This window comes from Pantherophis guttatus, chromosome 5 (genome assembly GCF_059756535.1).
Source record: "Pantherophis guttatus breed Tessera chromosome 5, ASM5975653v1, whole genome shotgun sequence".
In the NCBI taxonomy this organism is placed as follows: Eukaryota; Metazoa; Chordata; class Lepidosauria; order Squamata; family Colubridae; genus Pantherophis; species Pantherophis guttatus.
In genome coordinates, this window is record NC_142067.1 from 128,664,472 (window position 1) to 128,683,553 (window position 19,082).

Below are 19,082 nucleotides of genomic sequence, written 5' to 3' on the forward strand. Positions count from 1 at the left end.
TCCTCCTCCTCTCTGAAAATCCAACTCCCTTTTCGCACTGATGATGCAACCTAGTTTGGGTAATGAAATGTCTATCAGCAAACATTCAATCTCAGAGAGTGCCAAGGACCCCACAATCCTCCTCCTCCTCCTCCTCCTCCTCCTCCCTTCTAGCACTGATGATGTTCCCTACTTGGGTAACCAAGCACAAAGACCACCAAGGACCCCTAAACTACAAATATTTTCTTGATTAGCAGACAACTTACTCGGAGTCTGGTGTTCAGCCTGTAATCCTCACAACAGCTTTAAAACCAATATTAATGAGATTCATTTATCTATTTGTCAGCTGTTCTCCACCGCATTGTTATCGTGAGATAGTGGATATAACAAACCCCATTTAGTTAGGCGACCATCGCTGGAAAATTTCAAGCGGAACCTCCCCCAAGGAGATTGTCGATTAAGCACTCCGACGGATCTCGACAGCATTCTGGTTTTAGTGAAAAAAATTCTCTTGCTGAGAATACGAAGATTTATTTATTTATTTTATTGGTTCAATTTATGTGCCGCCCTTCTCTGGAGACTCAGGGCGGCTTACAATGCGTTAAGCAATAGCTTTCATACTTTTGTATATACCTGCTTAGTAGGGCTTTCAGGCCCCCCACAAACGGTGTTCTTTTTTATACAAAGTCAGCTTATTGCCCCCACAATCCGGGTCCTCATTTTACCTACCTCAAAAGGATGGAAGGCTGAGTCAACCTTGAGCCTGGTGAGATTTGAACTCGCAGTAATTGCAGGCAGCTGGTGCTACTTAACAGCGCTTTAGTCCGCTGCTCCACCAAGGCTCTTGGTAAAATGATTTCTTAAAGCACAGTTAAGGCAGGTTGCCTAGGCAAAGGATGGAGGACAGGAGAAGAGGAAAAAACAAACAAACAAACCAGGGATCCGTTATCAAAATTATTACCTGTAAGTTGTCCAGAATAATCCGGAGGGACTGCACCTGTCTCCGAACAGCTCCAGAAAATCTTTCGTAGGTTGACGCATCGTATTCACTCATCTGGATCTCTTTTAATCTGAAGCAAAACAATATGGAAGTGAGTGAAAACTGGTTCTTTTATATCAGTATTTCTCAACCTTGGAAGCTTGAAGATGGGTGGACTTCAGCTCCCAGCCATGCCCACAGAACCGGGAGTAACAAATTTTAGATTTCACCACTGGTCTGGATATAAATCACGTCACCGTGGGGATGGTGCAACGGTCGTAAATGTGGAAAACGGTCATAATACAATCCCTTGTTTCAGTGCTGTTGTAACTTTGAACGGTCACTAAGGGAACTGTTGTAAGTCGAGGACTGCTTGCAATGCATGGGTCTCTAAAGGGGGAGGTGGTGCTGGGACCAGAGAAGGTCCAGAGAAGGTGAAGCTTATCCAGGGTCTAATGTCACCCATTAGATTGCCGACGCAGATCGCCGATGACGACATCCTCCCGCCGGTTTTACTACCGGTTCTTGCGAACTGGTCCGAACCGGGGGCAACTGGTGGAAGGAGAGAAGCAACCTAGAACTAAGGAGAAATTTCCTGACAGTGAGAACAATTAACCAGAAGTTGTGAGTGGTCCAACACTGGAAGTTTTTAAGAAGAGGTTGGACAACCAATTGTCTGAAATGGTGTAGGTTATCCTGCCTAAGCAGGGGGTTGGACTAGAAGACCTCCAAGGTCCCTTCCAACTCTGTTATTCTATTCTATTCTATTCTATTCTATTCTATTCTATTCTATTCTATTCTATTCTATTCTATTCTATTCTACTCTACTCTACTCTACTCTACTCTACTCTACTCTACTCTACTCTACTCTACTCTACTCTACTCTATTCTATTCAAAAGTAGGTAAATACACCAAAAAAGTAAGTAAATAAACAGGAGAATTGAGAAGGCGAAAATGCAACCGTTCTTCATCTGTTTTAGTCTCCAGGATAAGTGGGTTTCCTCCTTGTTATTCTTTGCAGAAATCAGGGTCCGATGGGGGGAGGAATACCCCCCCCCAATAGCAACCTGTCCTGGGCCTCTGTCCTCACAACTGGAACTCATTCTTCCTCCGCTATCGCAGTAATCGAATTAGGGAGCCCTCCCAGTAAGGGCCAGAAGGTGGGCCTCACTGGTGTCCCCTTACAGGGAGCTTCAGGAGGCCAGGCGCGCTGATTCCGCTGCTTGTTGTGACTCACAGCCTTTGCCCTTAATGTCTTGCACATGGCCGCATTCCGCTGCGCGCATCGATCAGGTTGCGGTAGGAACGCAACCAAGCCTCACCTCCGAAGGGAAGGGAGCCAGTTTGGTCCAGTGGTTAAGGCACCGGGATAGAAAGCAGGAGACCGGGAGATCAAGTCCCACCTTAGCTATGAAACCAGTGGGGGTGGGGGTGGGGAATCTTGGGCCGGTCGCTGACTCCCAGCCCAACCCACAGCCTCAGAGGGTGGGTGGTTGTTCCGGGAAAAAGAGGAAGAGGAAGGTGTGTTGGGGGATGTGGGCCGCCTTGGGTTGTTTGTAAAAACAATATAGGTGGGACACAGACGATACGATACCGGTAGACAGACAGTCAGACACATATGATAAGATAGATACATAGAGTTATTGGCCTTATTTGTAAAAACAATAAAGGTGGGAGACAGGCAGATGATAGATAGATGGACAGACAGACAGACCGTCAGACTGACTGACAGGTAGAGACATATGATGGATAGATACATAGTTATTGGCCTTGAGTTATTTGTAAAAACAATAAAGGTGCCATATAGATAGATGAAAGATGACAGATTAGATAGATAGATAGATAGATAGATAGATAGATAGATAGATAGATATAGATAGATAGATATAGATAGACAAACAGACAGATGGTAGAGAGAGAAGAGATGGAAGATAGATAAAAGATGACAGATGGAGATAGATGATGGATAGATAGCTAGATAGGTAGATAGATAAATAGATGATAGATAGATAGATAGATAGAGATAGACAGACAGACAGACAGACAGACAGACAGACAGACAGACAGACAGATAGATAGGAGAGAGAGAGAGAGAGAGAGAGAGAAATAGATGGTAGAGAGATCGATAGAGAGATGACAGATAAGAGATGACAGATGGATATAGATAGATGATAGATAGATAGATAGAGATAGATAGATAGATAGAGAGAGAGAGTGATAGATCGATAGAAGAGAGATGGAAGATAGATGACAGATAGATAGACAGACAGACAGACAGACAAATGGATAGACAGATATAAATAAGGGAGGGAGGGAAGGAGGGAACAAAGGAAGGAAGGAAGGAAGCCCCTGGAGCATGTGATAGCATCCGCACTAAACGAAGGGGAGGCAAGCACATGCTAAATACAGAACCACGGAGGCTCACCTCTGCTTAAAGGCCTTTTCGCCCATCTCTCTGGCGGCTCTCTTCACCTCTTCAGGTACGGCGTCTTTCTCAGCTTGAGATATCTGGTACACCTGGTGACCGGCGTCCAGTCTATAGGGACCCCCTTTGCCCCCCAAGCCTGCGGTGTCTCTCCCACCTGGAAAAGAATTCCAAAGAACATTTTTGACCAGGAATGGATAGCCGCTTGATGATTTCATTTGCATGCTATGCAAGGGCTGCAAATTCTGAACGAACACTAGGTGGCAGCAAAAAGGCTGAAATTTTTCTGCATGGCTTGGTTGCCATCTGGTGGCCATCTGGATTAAGGTCTGGGAACCTTAATGCTTTCATAACAAGGAAACTAACGGAGAATTAATTTTCAAGAGACTTTGCTATATTGAATTGTTATAGGTAGTCCTCGACTTACAACAATTCATTTAGTGACAAGTCGAAATCACAGTGGCCCTGAAAAAAAATGACATGGCCATTTTTCACAGGAACAGTGCAGCATCCCCCCCCCCCCAGTCACGGGATCAAAATTCAGATGACTGGCAACTGACTCTTATTTATGACGGTCTCGTGATCCCCTTCTGTGACCTTCTGACAGGCAAAGTCAACGGGGAAACCAGATTCACTTAACAACTCTGGAAAGAAAGATTGTAGAAAGGGGCAAAACCCACTTAACAAATGTCTCCCTTAGCAACAGAAATTTTGGGCTCCGTTGTGGCCGTTAAGTTGAGGACTACCTGTACCAACAGAAGACAATATTTTGTAGCTCAGGGTTGAAATGAGGGGTCCTTGGTGCCCTCTGAGCTTTCTTGCAGACGTTTCATTACCCAGCTAGGTAACATTATCAGTGAAGCACTGATGATATTTCCCAGTTGGGTAAACCCCACTCCCTTCTAGCACTGATGAAGTTACCTAGTTTGGTAATGAAACGTCTGCAAGAAAACCACCAGAGCGCACCAAGTACCCCCATACCCAATTGTCTTTTACACACAAAAAATTAAGGTGAAACTACGTGCACAGGAGCGAAAGATGATTTGGTACCTGTCCCACCAGCCCAGGTGTTTCCTCCGACATGGGGGGCGTTGTCTGAGTCTATCTTCCCATGTTTAGGGGAGCTGACGTCCAAACCACTGTCTCTCTGGATGGTTATCTGTTGAAGGAGTACAACATGTGAAGAACACGAGAATTGAGAAGGGGAATCCATCTTGCCACATTTAGAATAGAATGGAATGGAATGGAATGGAATGGAATAGAATAGAATAGAATAGAATAGAATAGAATAGAATAGAAAACATGGAATGGAATGGAATGGAATGGAATGGAATAGAATAGAAGAGAAGAGAATAGAATAGAATAGAATAGAATAGAAAACATGGAATGGAATGGAATGGAATGGAATAGAATAGAATAGAATAGAAAACATGGAATGGAATGGAATGGAATGGAATGGAATGGAATAGAATAGAAAAGAAAACATGGAATGGAATGGAATGGAATGGAATGGAATGGAATGGAATAGAATAGAATAGAATAGAATAGAATAGAATAGAATAGAATAGAATAGAATAGAATAGAATAGAATAGAATTCTTTATTGGCCAAGTGTGTTTGGACACACAAGGAATTTGTCTTTGGTGCATATGCTTTCAGTGTACATAAAAGAAAAAATACATTCGTCAAGAATCATAAGGTACAACACTTAAGGATAGTCAAAGGGTACAAATGATACAAGCAATAAAATTACAGTCATACAGTCATAAGTGGAAGGAGATGGGTTGTGGGAACGACGAAAAGATTAATAGTAGTGCAGATTTAGTAAATAGTTTGACAGTGTTAAGGGAATTATTGATTTAGCAGAGTGATGGTGTTTGGGAAAAAACTGTCCTTGTGTCTAGTTATTCTGGTGTGCAGTGCTCTATAGCGTCGTTTTGAAGGTAGAAGTTGAAACAGTTTATGTCCAGGATGCGAGGGGTCTGTAGATATTTTCCCAGCCTTCTTTTTGACTCCTGCAGTATACAGGTCCTCCATGGAAGGCAGGTTGGCAGCCATTGTTTTTTCTGCAGTTCTAATGATCCTCTGAAGTCCGTGTCCGTCTTGTTGGGTTGCAGAACCAAACCAGACAGTTATGGAGGTGCAGATGACAGACTCAATAATTCCTCTGAAGAAGGAATTATTATTTATGAGACCGATGTGGAACAATCTTGACAGAGTATCTATCTATCTATCTATCTATCTATCTATCTATCTATCTATCTATCTATCTATCTATCTATCTCTTCTCTCTCTCTTAACCTCACAGGGTTGTTGTTGATGTGGAAGAAGAAAAGAAGATGGCGGAAAAAAGCCCAGCTTTCCATCGAATCTGCCCTTTGAATTGGTTTGTTTGTTTGTTTCTGTTCTCTTTTTCAACTTCTTGGTTTATTATTTTGAACTATTCAATTTTATTTGCAGGTAGTCCTCGACTTATGGCCACAATGGAGCCCAAAATACATGTTGCTAAGTTTCTAAGGTACTACTTTTTGACCAGCAGATGGCGCTAATGTTTCTCGATTACCGAAATCAAAGGATGGAACAGACCAACTATGAAATATGAGAGGCGACTAGAAAATTTGGGTTTTTTTTTTTTCTCACAACCTAGGAGTCTCTAATAAAGTCAGTATGATTATGACTCACAATCATAACTGAGAGTGAAACTTCCGTTGCTAACCAAGGCAGTTGTTAAGTGAGTTTTCCCCCCAGTTTACAAACTTCCTTGCTCCGGTTGTTAAGCGAATCGCTGCAACTGTAAAGTTAGTAGCATGGTTGTTAAGCGCATCTGGCATCTCCGTGGACTTTGCTTGTCTGAAGGTCGCAAAAGGCGGATCACGTGACCCCGGGACTCTTGCGACCGTCTGTAAGTCTGAAAATAAACGGTCACAAATAACTTTTTTCAGTGACCTTGTATCTTCAAACGGTCACTGAAGGAACGGTCGTAAGTCAAGGACCAGCTCTACAGGGAGTCCTCGACTTACGACAGTTCATTTAGTGACTGTTCAAAGTTACAACGGTGCTGAAAACAGTGACTTACGACCGTTTCTCAGAGTTACGACCTTTGCCACAATTACGTGATTTATTATTCAGATGCTTGACAACCGACTCTCCTTTTCTTCTCTTCTTCTCCCCTTCCTCCTTCCTCTCCTCTCTTCTTTTCCTTCTCCTTTTCCCTCTCCTCCTCCCCTCCTCATCCTTTTCTTCTTCTCCTCTTCCTCCTTCCTCTCTCCTTCTTCTCCTTCTTTCTCCTTTCCCTCTCCTCCTCTTCCTCTCCTCCTTCTCCTTTCCTTCTCTTTTCCTCTTCCTCTTTCCTCCTTCTTTCTCCTTTTCCTCTCCTCTCCTTTTCTTCTCCTCTTCCTCCTTCCTCTCTTCTTCTTCCTCTCCTCCTCTCTTTTCCTTCTCCCTCTCTTCCTCCTCCCCCTTCTTTTCCCTCTCCTCCTTCTCTCCTTCTCGTCCTTTTCTTCTCCTTTTCCTCCTTCCTGTCTTCTCCCTCTCCTCCTCCCTCTCCTCCTCTTCTCTTTTCTCCTCCTTCTCCTCTTCTTCTTTCCTCCTCTTTCTCCTCCTCACTCTCGGTTGCAGTGTCCTGAGGTTCCGTGATCCCCTTCCGACGAGCAAAGTCCATGGGGGAAAACCAGATTCGCTTAACAACCGTGTTACTAATTTTAAAGAACTGCAGTGATTCAGTTAACGAACGGGGCATGAAAAATCGTAAAACGGGACGAAATACCCACTTAACGAATGTCTCACTTAGCAACTTATAATTTTGAGTTTGATAGCGGTCACAAGGCAAGGACTTTCTGCAACAGTTTAAAGCGAAAAATAGAGCGAAGTGTAATTTGGAGTGAAAAAGAAGCAGTCGTAAAGTCCAGGATTACCTGTATTCGCAATCCTCCCTCTCACCTGAACAGGCCTGCCATCTTCTTGTCCAATCATGGTCCTCCATTCCTGCAGGGATTTTTCCAGACTTGCTAGACTGGTTTCCCACAGCCTGACGTTCCCCCCCATGTCCACCGTCGCCACTCCGTTTTTCCCCAGGGAAGCCAACAATGCATCCGTGTCAGAAATCGTCGCCAGCCAGGATGTGTATGGAGAGAGATTCCTGGATCTGAAAACCAAAAGAAATTTACTATCAAAAACAATATCCCGAAAGTGCTTTTCCTTTTTGTTTTAAGAGGCAACTGGACTTTCTGTTTTTTTTCTTTTTCTTTGAAGACGTTTCGCTTCTCATCCGAGAAGCTTCCTTCAGTTCTGGCTGAATGGTGGAGAATGGAAGGATTTATACTCCTTGCAGTCATCTGGTCATTAGTGCTCTCTCTGAGAGTTGTTGAGGCCACTTGGAGGTCTATCCATGTCCTCAGGGTCACCTGAGTGATGCAAATGGATGTGAAGCCTTCTTGGAACTGCTGAAAGGACCATTGTCAGGTTTCGTTGCTATCTTAAATAAACTTCATTCTCAAACGCAAGGTCTCTAATGAATCTTTTTTTTATTTAAGAATAGGAGAACGACATCCCTGAACTCTTGTGCAGCCAAAACTGGCCCCTCCTTCCAAACCCCTCCCTTTCCGTTCTTCAACCCCAATGTCTCATTGGCCATCGTGCAGATCCATCTCTTCGTCCCAAGCACTTTCTTTTCACAGGAATTTCCCCCCTCCCTCTGTCACCCAGGTAACACTATCTACTAAAAGCAGGGAACTAGGTAAAAGTTCATCTCAGCATTAAAGCAAAGCTTCTCCCTCTTTCATTCATTTCATTCATGTCAGCGCTGGAGGAGAACATAATTTGGAACGCTGACAACCATGTTGTGGACAGGAGATGGGTAGTGTGGTGTCCCTCCCCCTCTGTTGAGGGAGGGCTGTTCAATTTTGACTTAGATGGCCTCTTTGACCCCTCTTTCAAATCAACCATCCTCTCTGACCAAAATGTGGTCTTCAAAAGAGTGGCCTGTGTCTTTCAAATGACCAGCTGTCTGCAAGGAGTATAAATCCTCCACCCTTCAGTCAGAACTGAGGAAGCTTCTCGGATGAAAAGCAAAACGTCTTCAAGGAAAAACCAAAGAAGTCCAGTTATCTCTTGAAAGGAAAGCACTTTTGGGACAACCATGGCCTGGAGGACTGAGAATCTCCACAGATATTCCTTTGAAAATGTTTTGCTTCTCATCCAAGCAGCTTCTTCCATTCTGAAGAAGAGGAACTGAAGATGCTTCTTGGATGAGAAGCGAAATGTCTTCAAGGAAAAAAACCAAGAAAGTCCAGTTGCCAATCTCCATAGATATCAAAAACAATATATTTTTCTGTAGATCCTGCCACAGCTACCGTGGATACGAGCCGTTTTATATAAGGAAGTACAATTACCTGGGAATAGGTATGTATTTAAGCTTCTTCGTTGTAAGATCGGTAATTTCCAAGTACCCAGACGTTTGGGGAGGCGTAACATCTGCAAACAGAAAGGTGTGGACAGATTTTTATAAACCGAATTAATTACCCCCAAGAAATATGATGTTTGTGTGTCTATATTTTTCTTGACTGTACACCGCCTTGAGTCCTACGGGAGAAAGGCGGTATAGAAATATAATAAATAAATAAATAAATAAATCACCATCTCTATCAGGGGTGAAATTCAGTAGTTCGGACAGGTTCTGGAGAACCGGTAGCGGAAATTTTGAGCAATTCGGAGAACCGGCAAATACCACCTCTGGCTGGCCCCAGAGATGGGGTGGGAATGGGGATTTTGCAATATCCTTCCCCTGCCATGCCCACCAAGCCACACCCACAGAACCGGTAGTAAAAAAAAAAATTGGATTTCACCACTGATCTCTATCATGTAATAAATTTCATCAGGTGAGGTCCTGGAAATTATAGGCATAACTCAAATTATTCCTGCAGTAAACTATATACGGTAAGGAAATAAGGCAGGTATTTATTCAGTTGAATGCTGACATACATAAACACATAGTCCTTGACTTACAATAGTCCATTTAGTGACCGTTCAAAGATACAACGGCACTGAAAAAAGTTTATGACCGGTGTTCACACTTACGACCGTTGTGGTATTCCCACGGTCACATGAGCAAAATTCAGAATGCTTGGCAACTGGCATGTACTTATGATGGTTGTCGTGTCCTGGGGTTATATGTTCCCATTTTGTGACCTTCTCACAAGCAAAGTCAATGGGGCAAGCCGGATTCACTTAACAGCCCTGTTACTGAATTAACAACGGTTAACAACCGTGGCAAGAAAGGTCATAAAATGAGGCAAAATTCACTTAACAACTGTCCCACTTAGCAACATAAATTTTCGTCCCAATTGTGGTCCTCAGTCGAGGACTAGCTGAAAGCTCAAATTATTTCCGCAGTAAGATATTTAAGGTAAGGAAATAAGGCAGGGGTTTATTTAATAATCATCTGGAGAAGGAGAGCACTGTAGGGTCCTTGGTGCTGGTTTTCTTACAGACGTTTCATGACCCAACTAGGTAACATTATCAGTGCTAGGAGGGAGTGGGGTTTGCAAAGAGGAGGAGGAGGAGGGAGGAGGAGAATGTGGGGTCCTGGGTGCTCTCTGAGCTTGTTTTTTTGAGACGTTTTATGACCCAACTAGGTAACATCACCAGTGCTAGAGAGAGTGGTGTTTGCAAAGAGGAGAAGGAGGAGAAAAAGAAGAGGACTGTGGGGTGCACTCCTTACTACCGGTACAACTGATGATGTTAGCTAGTTGGGTCATGAAACATCTGCAAGAAAACAAGCAAGCCAAGGACCCCACAGTCTTCCTCCTCCTCCTCCCCCCCCACTTTCTCCTTCTCTGCAAATCCCACACCCTTCTAGCACTGATGATGTTAACCAGTTGGGTCAGGAGACGTCTGCCAGAAAACAAGCAAGCTCAGAGAGCAACCAAGGACCCCCTCCTATTTAATGAGCATTTTTAACAGCTGTAGAGAGACACGTTGAGATAACTTGAGTTCAAGGATCTGTTTTCCAGCTTCAGTTCAGCCCAGCTCTTTTACGGCACAGGAGATTATAAAAAGCACATTGTGTTTCAATGGCTCTGAACATCGGATTTCTCCCTGCGCTACCACGGAGGCCTCTAATCCTTAATTACTCTGCAAATGGAAACTGCAATAGGCAAATGTCTCGTCTTTTAAGCATCTGGGTTAACAGACCCGTGTTTGAAATACTAAAGCGCGACAGCATTTAGATAAAGAAAGATTTGGGAACACAGAATACGGCGTCAACAAAGCCGGGTAAAAAATTTGCTGCTGTCTATAACCTGTTAACTCTTTTTTTTAAAAAAAGTTCATATGTGTAATCTATAAGGTCACCAAAGGGGATTGAGTGACCCCGGGGGATGCTGCGACGGTCATAAATACGAGTCAGTTGCCAAGCACCTGAATTTTGATCATGTGACTGTGGGGTTGCCGCAACGGTCGTAAGTGTGAAAAACGGTCACGAGTCTCTTTTTCCGCTGCCGTTGTTAACTTCGAACGGTCGTAAATCCAGGATTACCTGTAAATGGGGTGGAAAAAGTTTCAGGAAGAGGTCATGTTATTATTACTGTTTGGATGAATAGAATAGAATAGAATAGAATAGAATAGAATAGAATAGAATAGAATAGAATAGAATAGAATAGAATAGAATAGAATAGAACAGAACAGAATAAAATAGAATAGAATAGCAGAGTTGGAAGGGACCTTGGAGGTCTTCTAGTCCAACCCCCTGCTCAGGCAGGAAACCCTAGACCACTTCAGACAAATGGTTATCCAACCTCTTCTTAAAAACTTCCTGTGTTGGAGCATTCACAACTTCTTGTGGCAAGTTGTTCCACTGGTGAATTGTTCTCACTGTCAGGAAATTTCTCCTTAGTTCCAGGTTGCTTCTCTCCTTGATTAGTTTCCACCCATTGCTTCTTGTCCTGCCTTCAGGTGCTTTGGAGAATAGCTTGACTCCCTCTTCTTTGTGGCAGCCCCTGAGATACTAGAAGACTGCTATCGTGTCTCCCCCGGTCCTTCTTTTCATTAAACTAGACAGACCCAGTTTCTGCAACCGTTCATCATATACAGAATACAGAATAAGAGTTGGAAGGGACCTTGGAGGTCTTCTAGTCCAACCCCCTGCTCAGGCAGGAAACCCTACACTACTTCAGACAAATGGCTGTCCAATCTCTTCTTAAAAACTTCCAGTGTTGGAGCATTCACAACTACTGGAGAGAAGTTGTTCCACTGGTGAATTGTTCTCACTGTCAGGAAATTTCTCCTTAGTTCTAAGTTGCTTCTCTCCTTTGTTAGTTTCCACCCATCGCTTCCTGCCCTGCCCTCAGGAGCTCATGAGAGGTGAGGAAGGCAGGATATATAGAGATAAAAAGAAGAAGAAGTTGTGTTACCTTTAGGGTAGAGTTCCTTCAGAGGCACGTCTCCAGGGGCTAAGAGTCTCACCACTTGGTTAGCGGCGGTCAGGGTGACACAATTGGTGTGTTTCGCCGTGCCCCCTTTGCTACTTCTCCCGTAATACAGTGGGTCAGCAGGTGAAAATTGTCGGCTGCTCAGCGGGGAGCCTCTCTTGCAGCTGAAGACTTCGTTGGGCGACTGTGGTACACAACGTGAACATTGGGGGTTAAATGACAGCTGTCCCATTAAAAGACAATGAAATCTTAATTTAAAAAAAAAAACACTTCGGACTCTAGAAAGACAGAGGGAAGGGAGGGAGGGAGGGAGGGAAGTGAAGACGGAAGGAAGGAAGGGAGTAGGTTGGGAAGGAATGAAAGGAAGCAAGAGAAGGAAGGAATGGAGGGAGGGAGGGAGGGAAGTGAAGACAGAAGGAAGGAAGGAAGGGAGTAGGTAGGGAAGGAAGGAAAGAAAGAGGAATGGATGAGAGAGGGAATGAATGAATGGAGGGAGGGAGGGAGGGGGAGGAAAGACGGAAGGAAGGAAGGAAGGGAGTAGGTAGGGAAGGAAGGAAAGAAAGAGGAATGAATGAGAGAGGGAATGAATAAATGGAGGGAGGGAGGGGGGACGGAAGACGGAAGGAAGGAAGGGAGTAGGTATGGAAGGAAGGAAGGAAGGAAGGAAGGGAGTAGGTATGGAAGGAAGGAAGGAAAGAAAAAGGAATAAATGAGAGAGGGAATGAATGAATGAATGGAGGGAGGGAGGGAGGGGGGACGGAAGACGGAAGGAAGGAAGGAAAGAAGGAAGGAAGGAAGGAAGGAAGGAAGGGAGTAGGTATGGAAGGAAGGAAGGAAGGAAGGGAGGGAGTAGGTATGAAAGGAAGGAAGGAAAGAAAGAGGAATAAATGAGAGAGGGAATGAATGAATGAATGGAGGGAGGGAGAGGGGAGGGAAGACGGAAGGAAGGAAGGAAGAGGAAGGAAGGAAGGAAGGAAGGAAGGAAGGAAGGAAGGAAGGAAGGCCATTTTAAAACGGATCAAATGTTAATAGCTGTTACTGTTGTGAGCCGCCCTGAGTCTGGCTGGAGATAGGGCTGCATATAAATCTCATTAATAAATAAATAATACATAAATAAATAATTTAATTTCCTGCAATTCACAAACAAATTTCTCCAGGATTTTTAATTGAAATAGATTGCAGGATGCAGTACAACTTCTCCAGATGTCGTAATCTGCCTAAAGGACGCATCCCAGGGCAGGCACCATATGGACCTTCAAAATGTCCCCCGTTTTGGGGTAAAGCTCGGTGAGCCCACAATCAAGGATTCTGAACTTTCAAAAATGCGAATCAAGGGGAAAAAAAAAATTCCTACCATGAGATCTGGGAATCCGACCACCACCGTTGCATAATCTTCCTGGCCGGAGAACATTCGGTTGGGGGCACTGATTTTCTGCTCAACAGCTCGGCTTAAGTTCTCGGAAGAGAGTGGATCTCGAGAAATCGCCTGAGGCACGTAGGTGTCCACCCCTGGGCACAAGAGCAAAGCAAATCAACACAACACAACACAACAAGAGCCCTTAGACGTACAGACCGCTTCACAGTGCTTTCCAGCCTTCTCTAAGCAACTTACAGAGCCATCCTCTTGACCCCAACAATCTGGGTCCTCGTTTGACCGATCTCGAAAGGAAGGACTGAGTCAATTTTGAGCCGGTGAGGATCGAACTGCTGACACTGGGCAGAGTCTGCCTACAATATTGCATTCTACCCACCTTGCACCATGGAAGGAAGGGAGGGAGGGAGGAAAGAAGGAAAATAGCAATAGCACTTAGACTTACGTATCGAACTGCTGGCTGTGGGCAGAGTTAGCCTGCAATTCTGCATTCTAACCGCTATGCCATCAAGGAAGGAAGGAAGGAAGGAAGGAAGGAAGGAAGGAAGGAAGGAAGGAAGGAAGGAAGGAAAGGGAAGGAAAGAAGGAAAATAGCACTAGCACTTAGACTTATGTATTGAACTGCTGGCTGTGGGCAGAGTTAGCCTGCAATACTGCATTCTAACCACTATGCCACCATGCAAGGAAGGAAGGAAGGAAGGAAGGAAGGAAGGAAGGAATAGCAATAGCACTTAGACTTCTATACCGCTTCACAGTGCTTTTACAGCCCTCTCTAAGTGGGCTTTACAGAGTCAGCCTCTTGCCCCCAACAATTTGGGTTCTCATTTTACCAACCTCAGAAGGCCAAGTCAACCTTGAGCCTGGTGAGATTCGATCTGCCAAAATTGCAGGCAGCCGGCAGTCAGCAGAAGTAGCCAGCAGTACTGCATTCTAACCACTGCGCCACAGCGGCGCTCAACATACAGGTGGTCCTCATCTTACGACCACCACTGAGGCCAAAATTTATGTTGCTAGTTGGAAAATTGGTTAAGTGAGTCTTGCCCCATTTTCCGAACTCTGTCGCCACATTCGTTTATTTATTTATTTATTCATTTATTAGATTTCTATACCGCCCTACTCCCGAAGGACTCAGGGCGGTGCACAGCCAAACAATAAAAACACATACAATACAAAATTTAAAAAATAGAATAAAATCAAATTAAATAATTTTGGCCCCGACAAATTTAAAACCCCAAACTTTTAAAACCAATTTAAAATTGAATATATAAATACTAAAAAATATTTAAAATTTTAAAAATCTTTTATAAAAGAGGGGGAAAATTAGGCCAGGCCGGCCTGGTGAAATAGTAAGGTCTTTAAGGCGCGGCGGAAGGTGCGCAGATCCGGGATCCTCCGTATCTCTGGGGGGAGCTCGTTCCAGATAGTAGGTGCCCCCACAGAGAAGGCTCTCCGCCTGGGGGCCGCCAGTCGGCATTGTTTGGCTGACGGCACCCGGAGGAGCCCCTCTCTATGGGAGCGTACCGGCCGGTGGGAGGCTATTGGTGGTAGTAGGCGGTCCCGCAAGTACCCGGGTCCTAAGCCATGGAGCGCTTTAAAGGTGGTAACCAAAACCTTGAAGCGCACCCGGAAGACCACCGGGAGCCAGTGCAGCTCGCGCAGGAGAGGTGTTACATGGGAATGCCATGTCGCTCCCATTACCACCCGCGCGGCCGCACTCTGCGCCAGTTGGAGCCTCCGGGTGCTCCTCAAGGGGAGCCCCATGTAGAGAGCGTTGCAATAGTCCAGGCGGGAGGTGACAAGGGCATGAGTGACCGTGCATAAAGAGTCCCGATCCAGAAAGGGACGCAACTGGCGAATCAGGCGAACCTGATGAAAAATCCTCCCGGTCACGGCCGTCAAGTGCTCTTCTAAAGACAGCCGTGAGTCCAGGAGGACGCCCAAGTTGCGAGCCCTCTCTGTGGGGGCCAATGATTCGCCCCCAATAGTCAGTGATGGCGTCAACTGACTATATCGGGACGTCGGAAACCACAGCCACTCAGTCTTGGATGGGTTGAGCCTGAGCCTGTTCCTCCCCATCCAGATCCGTACGGCCTCCAGGCACCGGGACATCACTTCAAGGGCATCGTTGGGGTGATCCGGGGTGGAGATGTACAGCTGGGTGTCGTCAGCGTACTGATGGTACTCCACCCCGAAACCACGGATGATCTCACCCAGCGGCTTCACATAAATGTTGAACAGGAGAGGCGAGAGGACCGACCCTTGCGGCACCCCACATATGAGGGGCCTCGGGGTCGACCTCTGTCCCCGTCAACACAGACTGCGACCGGTCAGAGAGAAAGGAGGAGAACCACCGCAACACAGTGCCTCCCACCCCCAACTCTTCCAACCGGTGCAGCATGATACCATGGTCGATGGTATCAAAAGCCGCTGAGAGATCTAACAGGACCAGGACAGAGGAGCACCCCCTGTCCCGAGCCCTCCAGAGATCATCAACCAACGCGACCAATGCCGTTTCCGTGCTGTACCCGGGCCTGAAGCCCGACTGGAACGGATCCAGATACGTCGTTTCATCCAGGTGCTGGGGGAGCTGTTGCGCGACCACACTCTCAACAACCTTTGCAACAAAGCGAAGATTGGAGACCGGACGATAATTTACCAACATTGCTGGGTCCAGGGAAGGCTTCTTGAGGAGAGGCCTCACCACCGCCTCTTTCAAGGCGGCGGGAAAGTCACCCTCACTCAGCGAAGCGTTTATAATCCCCTGGAGCCAGCCTCGTGTCACTTCCCGGGAAGCCAGTACTAACCAGGAAGGACACGGGTCCAATAAACAAGTGGTCGCGTTCAGTCTACCCAGAATCCTGTCCACGTCCTCAGGGGTCACAGGATCAAACTCATCCCAGATAACATTCTCAAGACCTGCCCCTGTCTCTCCCCCTGAGACTACCCAGTCGGAGTCCAAATCTTCCCGAATCTGAGTGATTTCGTCATACAGATACTGAACAAAATCCTCGGCTCTACCCTCCAAGGGGTCCTCCCGCGCTTCCTGGTGGAGCAGGGAGCGGGTCACCCTAAAGAGGGCGGCCGGGCGATTATCTGATGATGCAATAAGAGCAGCAAAATAACTACATTTCATTCGTTGAGTGAATCGTTGCCGTCATTAAGTCGGTTAAGCGAATCTGCCCCCCCCCCGCTTTGGCTTTGCTTGTCAGAAGGGCGCAAAAAAGGATTGTGTGACCCCGGGATGCCACGATCATCCTAAATGAGAATCAGTTGTCCAGCGTCCGAATCTAAATCTCGCGATTGTGGAGATGCTGTAATGGTCACATGTGCGAAAAAGGGTCATAAGTCAGAATAAGTCCGTTGTTAAGTCAGTAACGTGGTTCTTCAGCGAATCTCACTTGGCGTGTCAGAAGGCCACAAAAGGGGATCACCTAACCCCTTGCAACCGTCATAAATTTGAGTCAGTTGCCAAGTGGCTGAATTTTAATCATATGACCATGGGGATGTCGACCACGGTCATAAGTGTGAAATATGGTCGCAAGTCACTTCTTTCAGGGCCGGTGTAACTTCGAACGGTCACTAAACGAACGGTTGTAAGTCAAGAACTACCCGTATGTCTTTATCGAAGGCATAAATTGAAGCAAATGGTGGGTTGATGGGTTATTTACGGTTCAGGAACAAACCCGTATGGAAGGAGTTATTTTGACATCTCCGGGAACAGATTTTGAGAGTGGAGATCAGCTTCGGCTCTTTCATTTTTTAAATTGGCCCTCCTGTCTCCCAATCTCTCTCTCTCTCTCTCTCGAGAGAGAGAGGTTTGGAGTGGATATTCCTCTCCGTGTGCGATGTTGTGATTAAGCAAACAAGGCACTCCACAATCGCCTTCTTCGGCTGGAGAGAAAATATAATTAAAAGGAGGAATAGCTTCTCTTCCGTCTATCCAAAAAGGGGCAGTGCATTTACAATATTTCTCATTATGCACATCGTTTTTCTGGACTTTTGATTTAGCAAGGTATGTACCAGCCGTTCGTTTTTCAAAGCATCTGATAGCATTTCTCTCTTTAAAAAAATAAATAAATATAATAAATATAATAATAATAATAATAATAATAATAATAATAATAATAATAATAATAGTAATAATAATAATAATAATAATAATAATAATAATTAAAAAAAAAGGTCACTTTTTGATGCCTGTTTGATCAGATGGCTTTGTTGCTCCTGGCAAAATTAAGAGCAAAATAATAATAATTTTTTTTTTAAAAAAAAAACCAGGCCTATCTGCGCTGCACCACTTGAAGGCTGCTGCTTGGTTCAGCTTTTCTGGCGATAACAGCTGGTCTCATTATTTAGGATTTTCAGGCAATCGGAAAGGTGTTATTTTGAATTTGCTACCTCCAGAGTTTTTTTTTTTTCCTTCTTCACAACTTCATCTGGCTCTTTTTATTTTTAATTGCTGTAAAACTGCCATCAAGGGAGTACAAGGTGTGGGCTACGTCAATGTCTCTCAACCTTCGCAAGTTTAAGATGGGGGACTCCAACTCCCAGAATCCCCCAGTCAGCCTTTGTGAACTTCAACTCCCAGAATTCCCCTTTCAGCCTTTGTGAACTTCAACTCCCAGAATTCCCCAGCCAGCATGTATGAACTTCAGATCCCAGAATTGTCCAGCCAGCAAGTGTAGACTCCAACTCCCAGAATTCTCCAGCTAACATGCATGGAACTCCACCTCCCAGAATTCCCCAGCTAACATGTATAGACTTCAGATCCCAGAATTCCCCAGTCAGCATGCATGGACTTCAGATCCCAGAATTCCCCAGCCAGCATGGACTCCAACCCCCAGAATTCCCCAGCCAGAATTCTGGGAGTTGAAGTCCACACATCGTCAAACTGCCACGGTTGAAAAACACCGGCTGTGTGAAAATGCTGAATTCAGCAAATCTATCCTCTGAAGCAGGGGTGGGTTTCTACTGGTTCGGCCCGGTTCGGGTGAGCCGGTAGCGATGATGGTGAGCTGAGAGCGAATCGGTTCTCTCTGACGGTTAAGTGGGCCCTCCCGCCCACCCCTGCGTTATACATACCTTATATTTAGTTGTTTTTAGCCCAGCTGAAAGGCGCGACAGAGCGGATTGCCACATCTCAGCTGTTCTGTAATACACTGGCCTTGCGCGGAGAGCAAGTTTGGCGTGCGTACAAACCGCGTGCATGAAGCGAGCTGGTGGTGACATCGGTTGAAACCCACCACTGCTCTGAACTTATATCTTCTTAACCTTTACAATCTCGTAATTATACAAACAAAGCAAAAAAACCAAAAAAAACCCCCAAAACAATAACCCACAAAGATGCTGACAATTCGGTTTTAAAATTCCATACCTGTGGTTACTCCAAATCCCGTTTCCCCTGGTTCCTCAGTCAGAGTGTGCAACTGGCACACCCCAGTCTCTTCCACGGCCAGGTGGATCGGCTTAGTCAGCAGGTATTTCCTGGAAATCACGAGGAATAATCAATGTTTTTAAATGGCAGGTTTAAATGGGCCAAATTTAATGACATCCTGTCTCCCCTTCCCCGCCCCCCGGGACTTTACAATTTTTGGAGTATAAAACACACCTTTTTCCCCCCTAAAAGGGGGTGAAAATTTAGCTGCTTCTTATACACCGAATGTAGCCCCGCCCATCCACTGGCACCCACCCTTTGGCCTCTGCCTCGCAGCAATTACCTCCTTGCAAGCAAACAGCAAGAAGAAACAGCTCCTTTCAGCTTCAGCACAGCCTAATTAGCACAAGTTGATTGGATTGGCCTCCTGACTCTCAGCTGATTTGCTCTCAGCTGTTTTGCGCAAGGCTCTGCTGCTTGTTGCAAAGAGGTAAATTGCTGGAGCAGATTTTTTTTTTCTCCTTGTG

At 45.4% G+C, this 19,082-nt stretch overlaps 1 protein-coding gene across 2 annotated transcripts in view; it reads right to left on the reverse strand.

Moving 5' to 3' along the window:
- VWA8 (von Willebrand factor A domain containing 8) overlaps positions 1–19,082 on the reverse strand; it is a 115,843-nt gene that overhangs the window by 13,733 nt on the left and 83,028 nt on the right. For both annotated transcript variants that reach the window (XM_060686507.2, XM_087895582.1), the window contains exons 33-40: positions 18,556–18,665; positions 13,164–13,318; positions 11,792–11,993; positions 8,774–8,855; positions 7,323–7,527; positions 4,435–4,543; positions 3,385–3,541; positions 941–1,049 (exon numbers count right to left, since the gene is read on the reverse strand). In XM_060686507.2, coding sequence (XP_060542490.2) covers positions 941–1,049; positions 3,385–3,541; positions 4,435–4,543; positions 7,323–7,527; positions 8,774–8,855; positions 11,792–11,993; positions 13,164–13,318; positions 18,556–18,665 — 1,129 coding nt within the window. The remainder of the gene's footprint in view (positions 1–940; positions 1,050–3,384; positions 3,542–4,434; positions 4,544–7,322; positions 7,528–8,773; positions 8,856–11,791; positions 11,994–13,163; positions 13,319–18,555; positions 18,666–19,082) is intronic.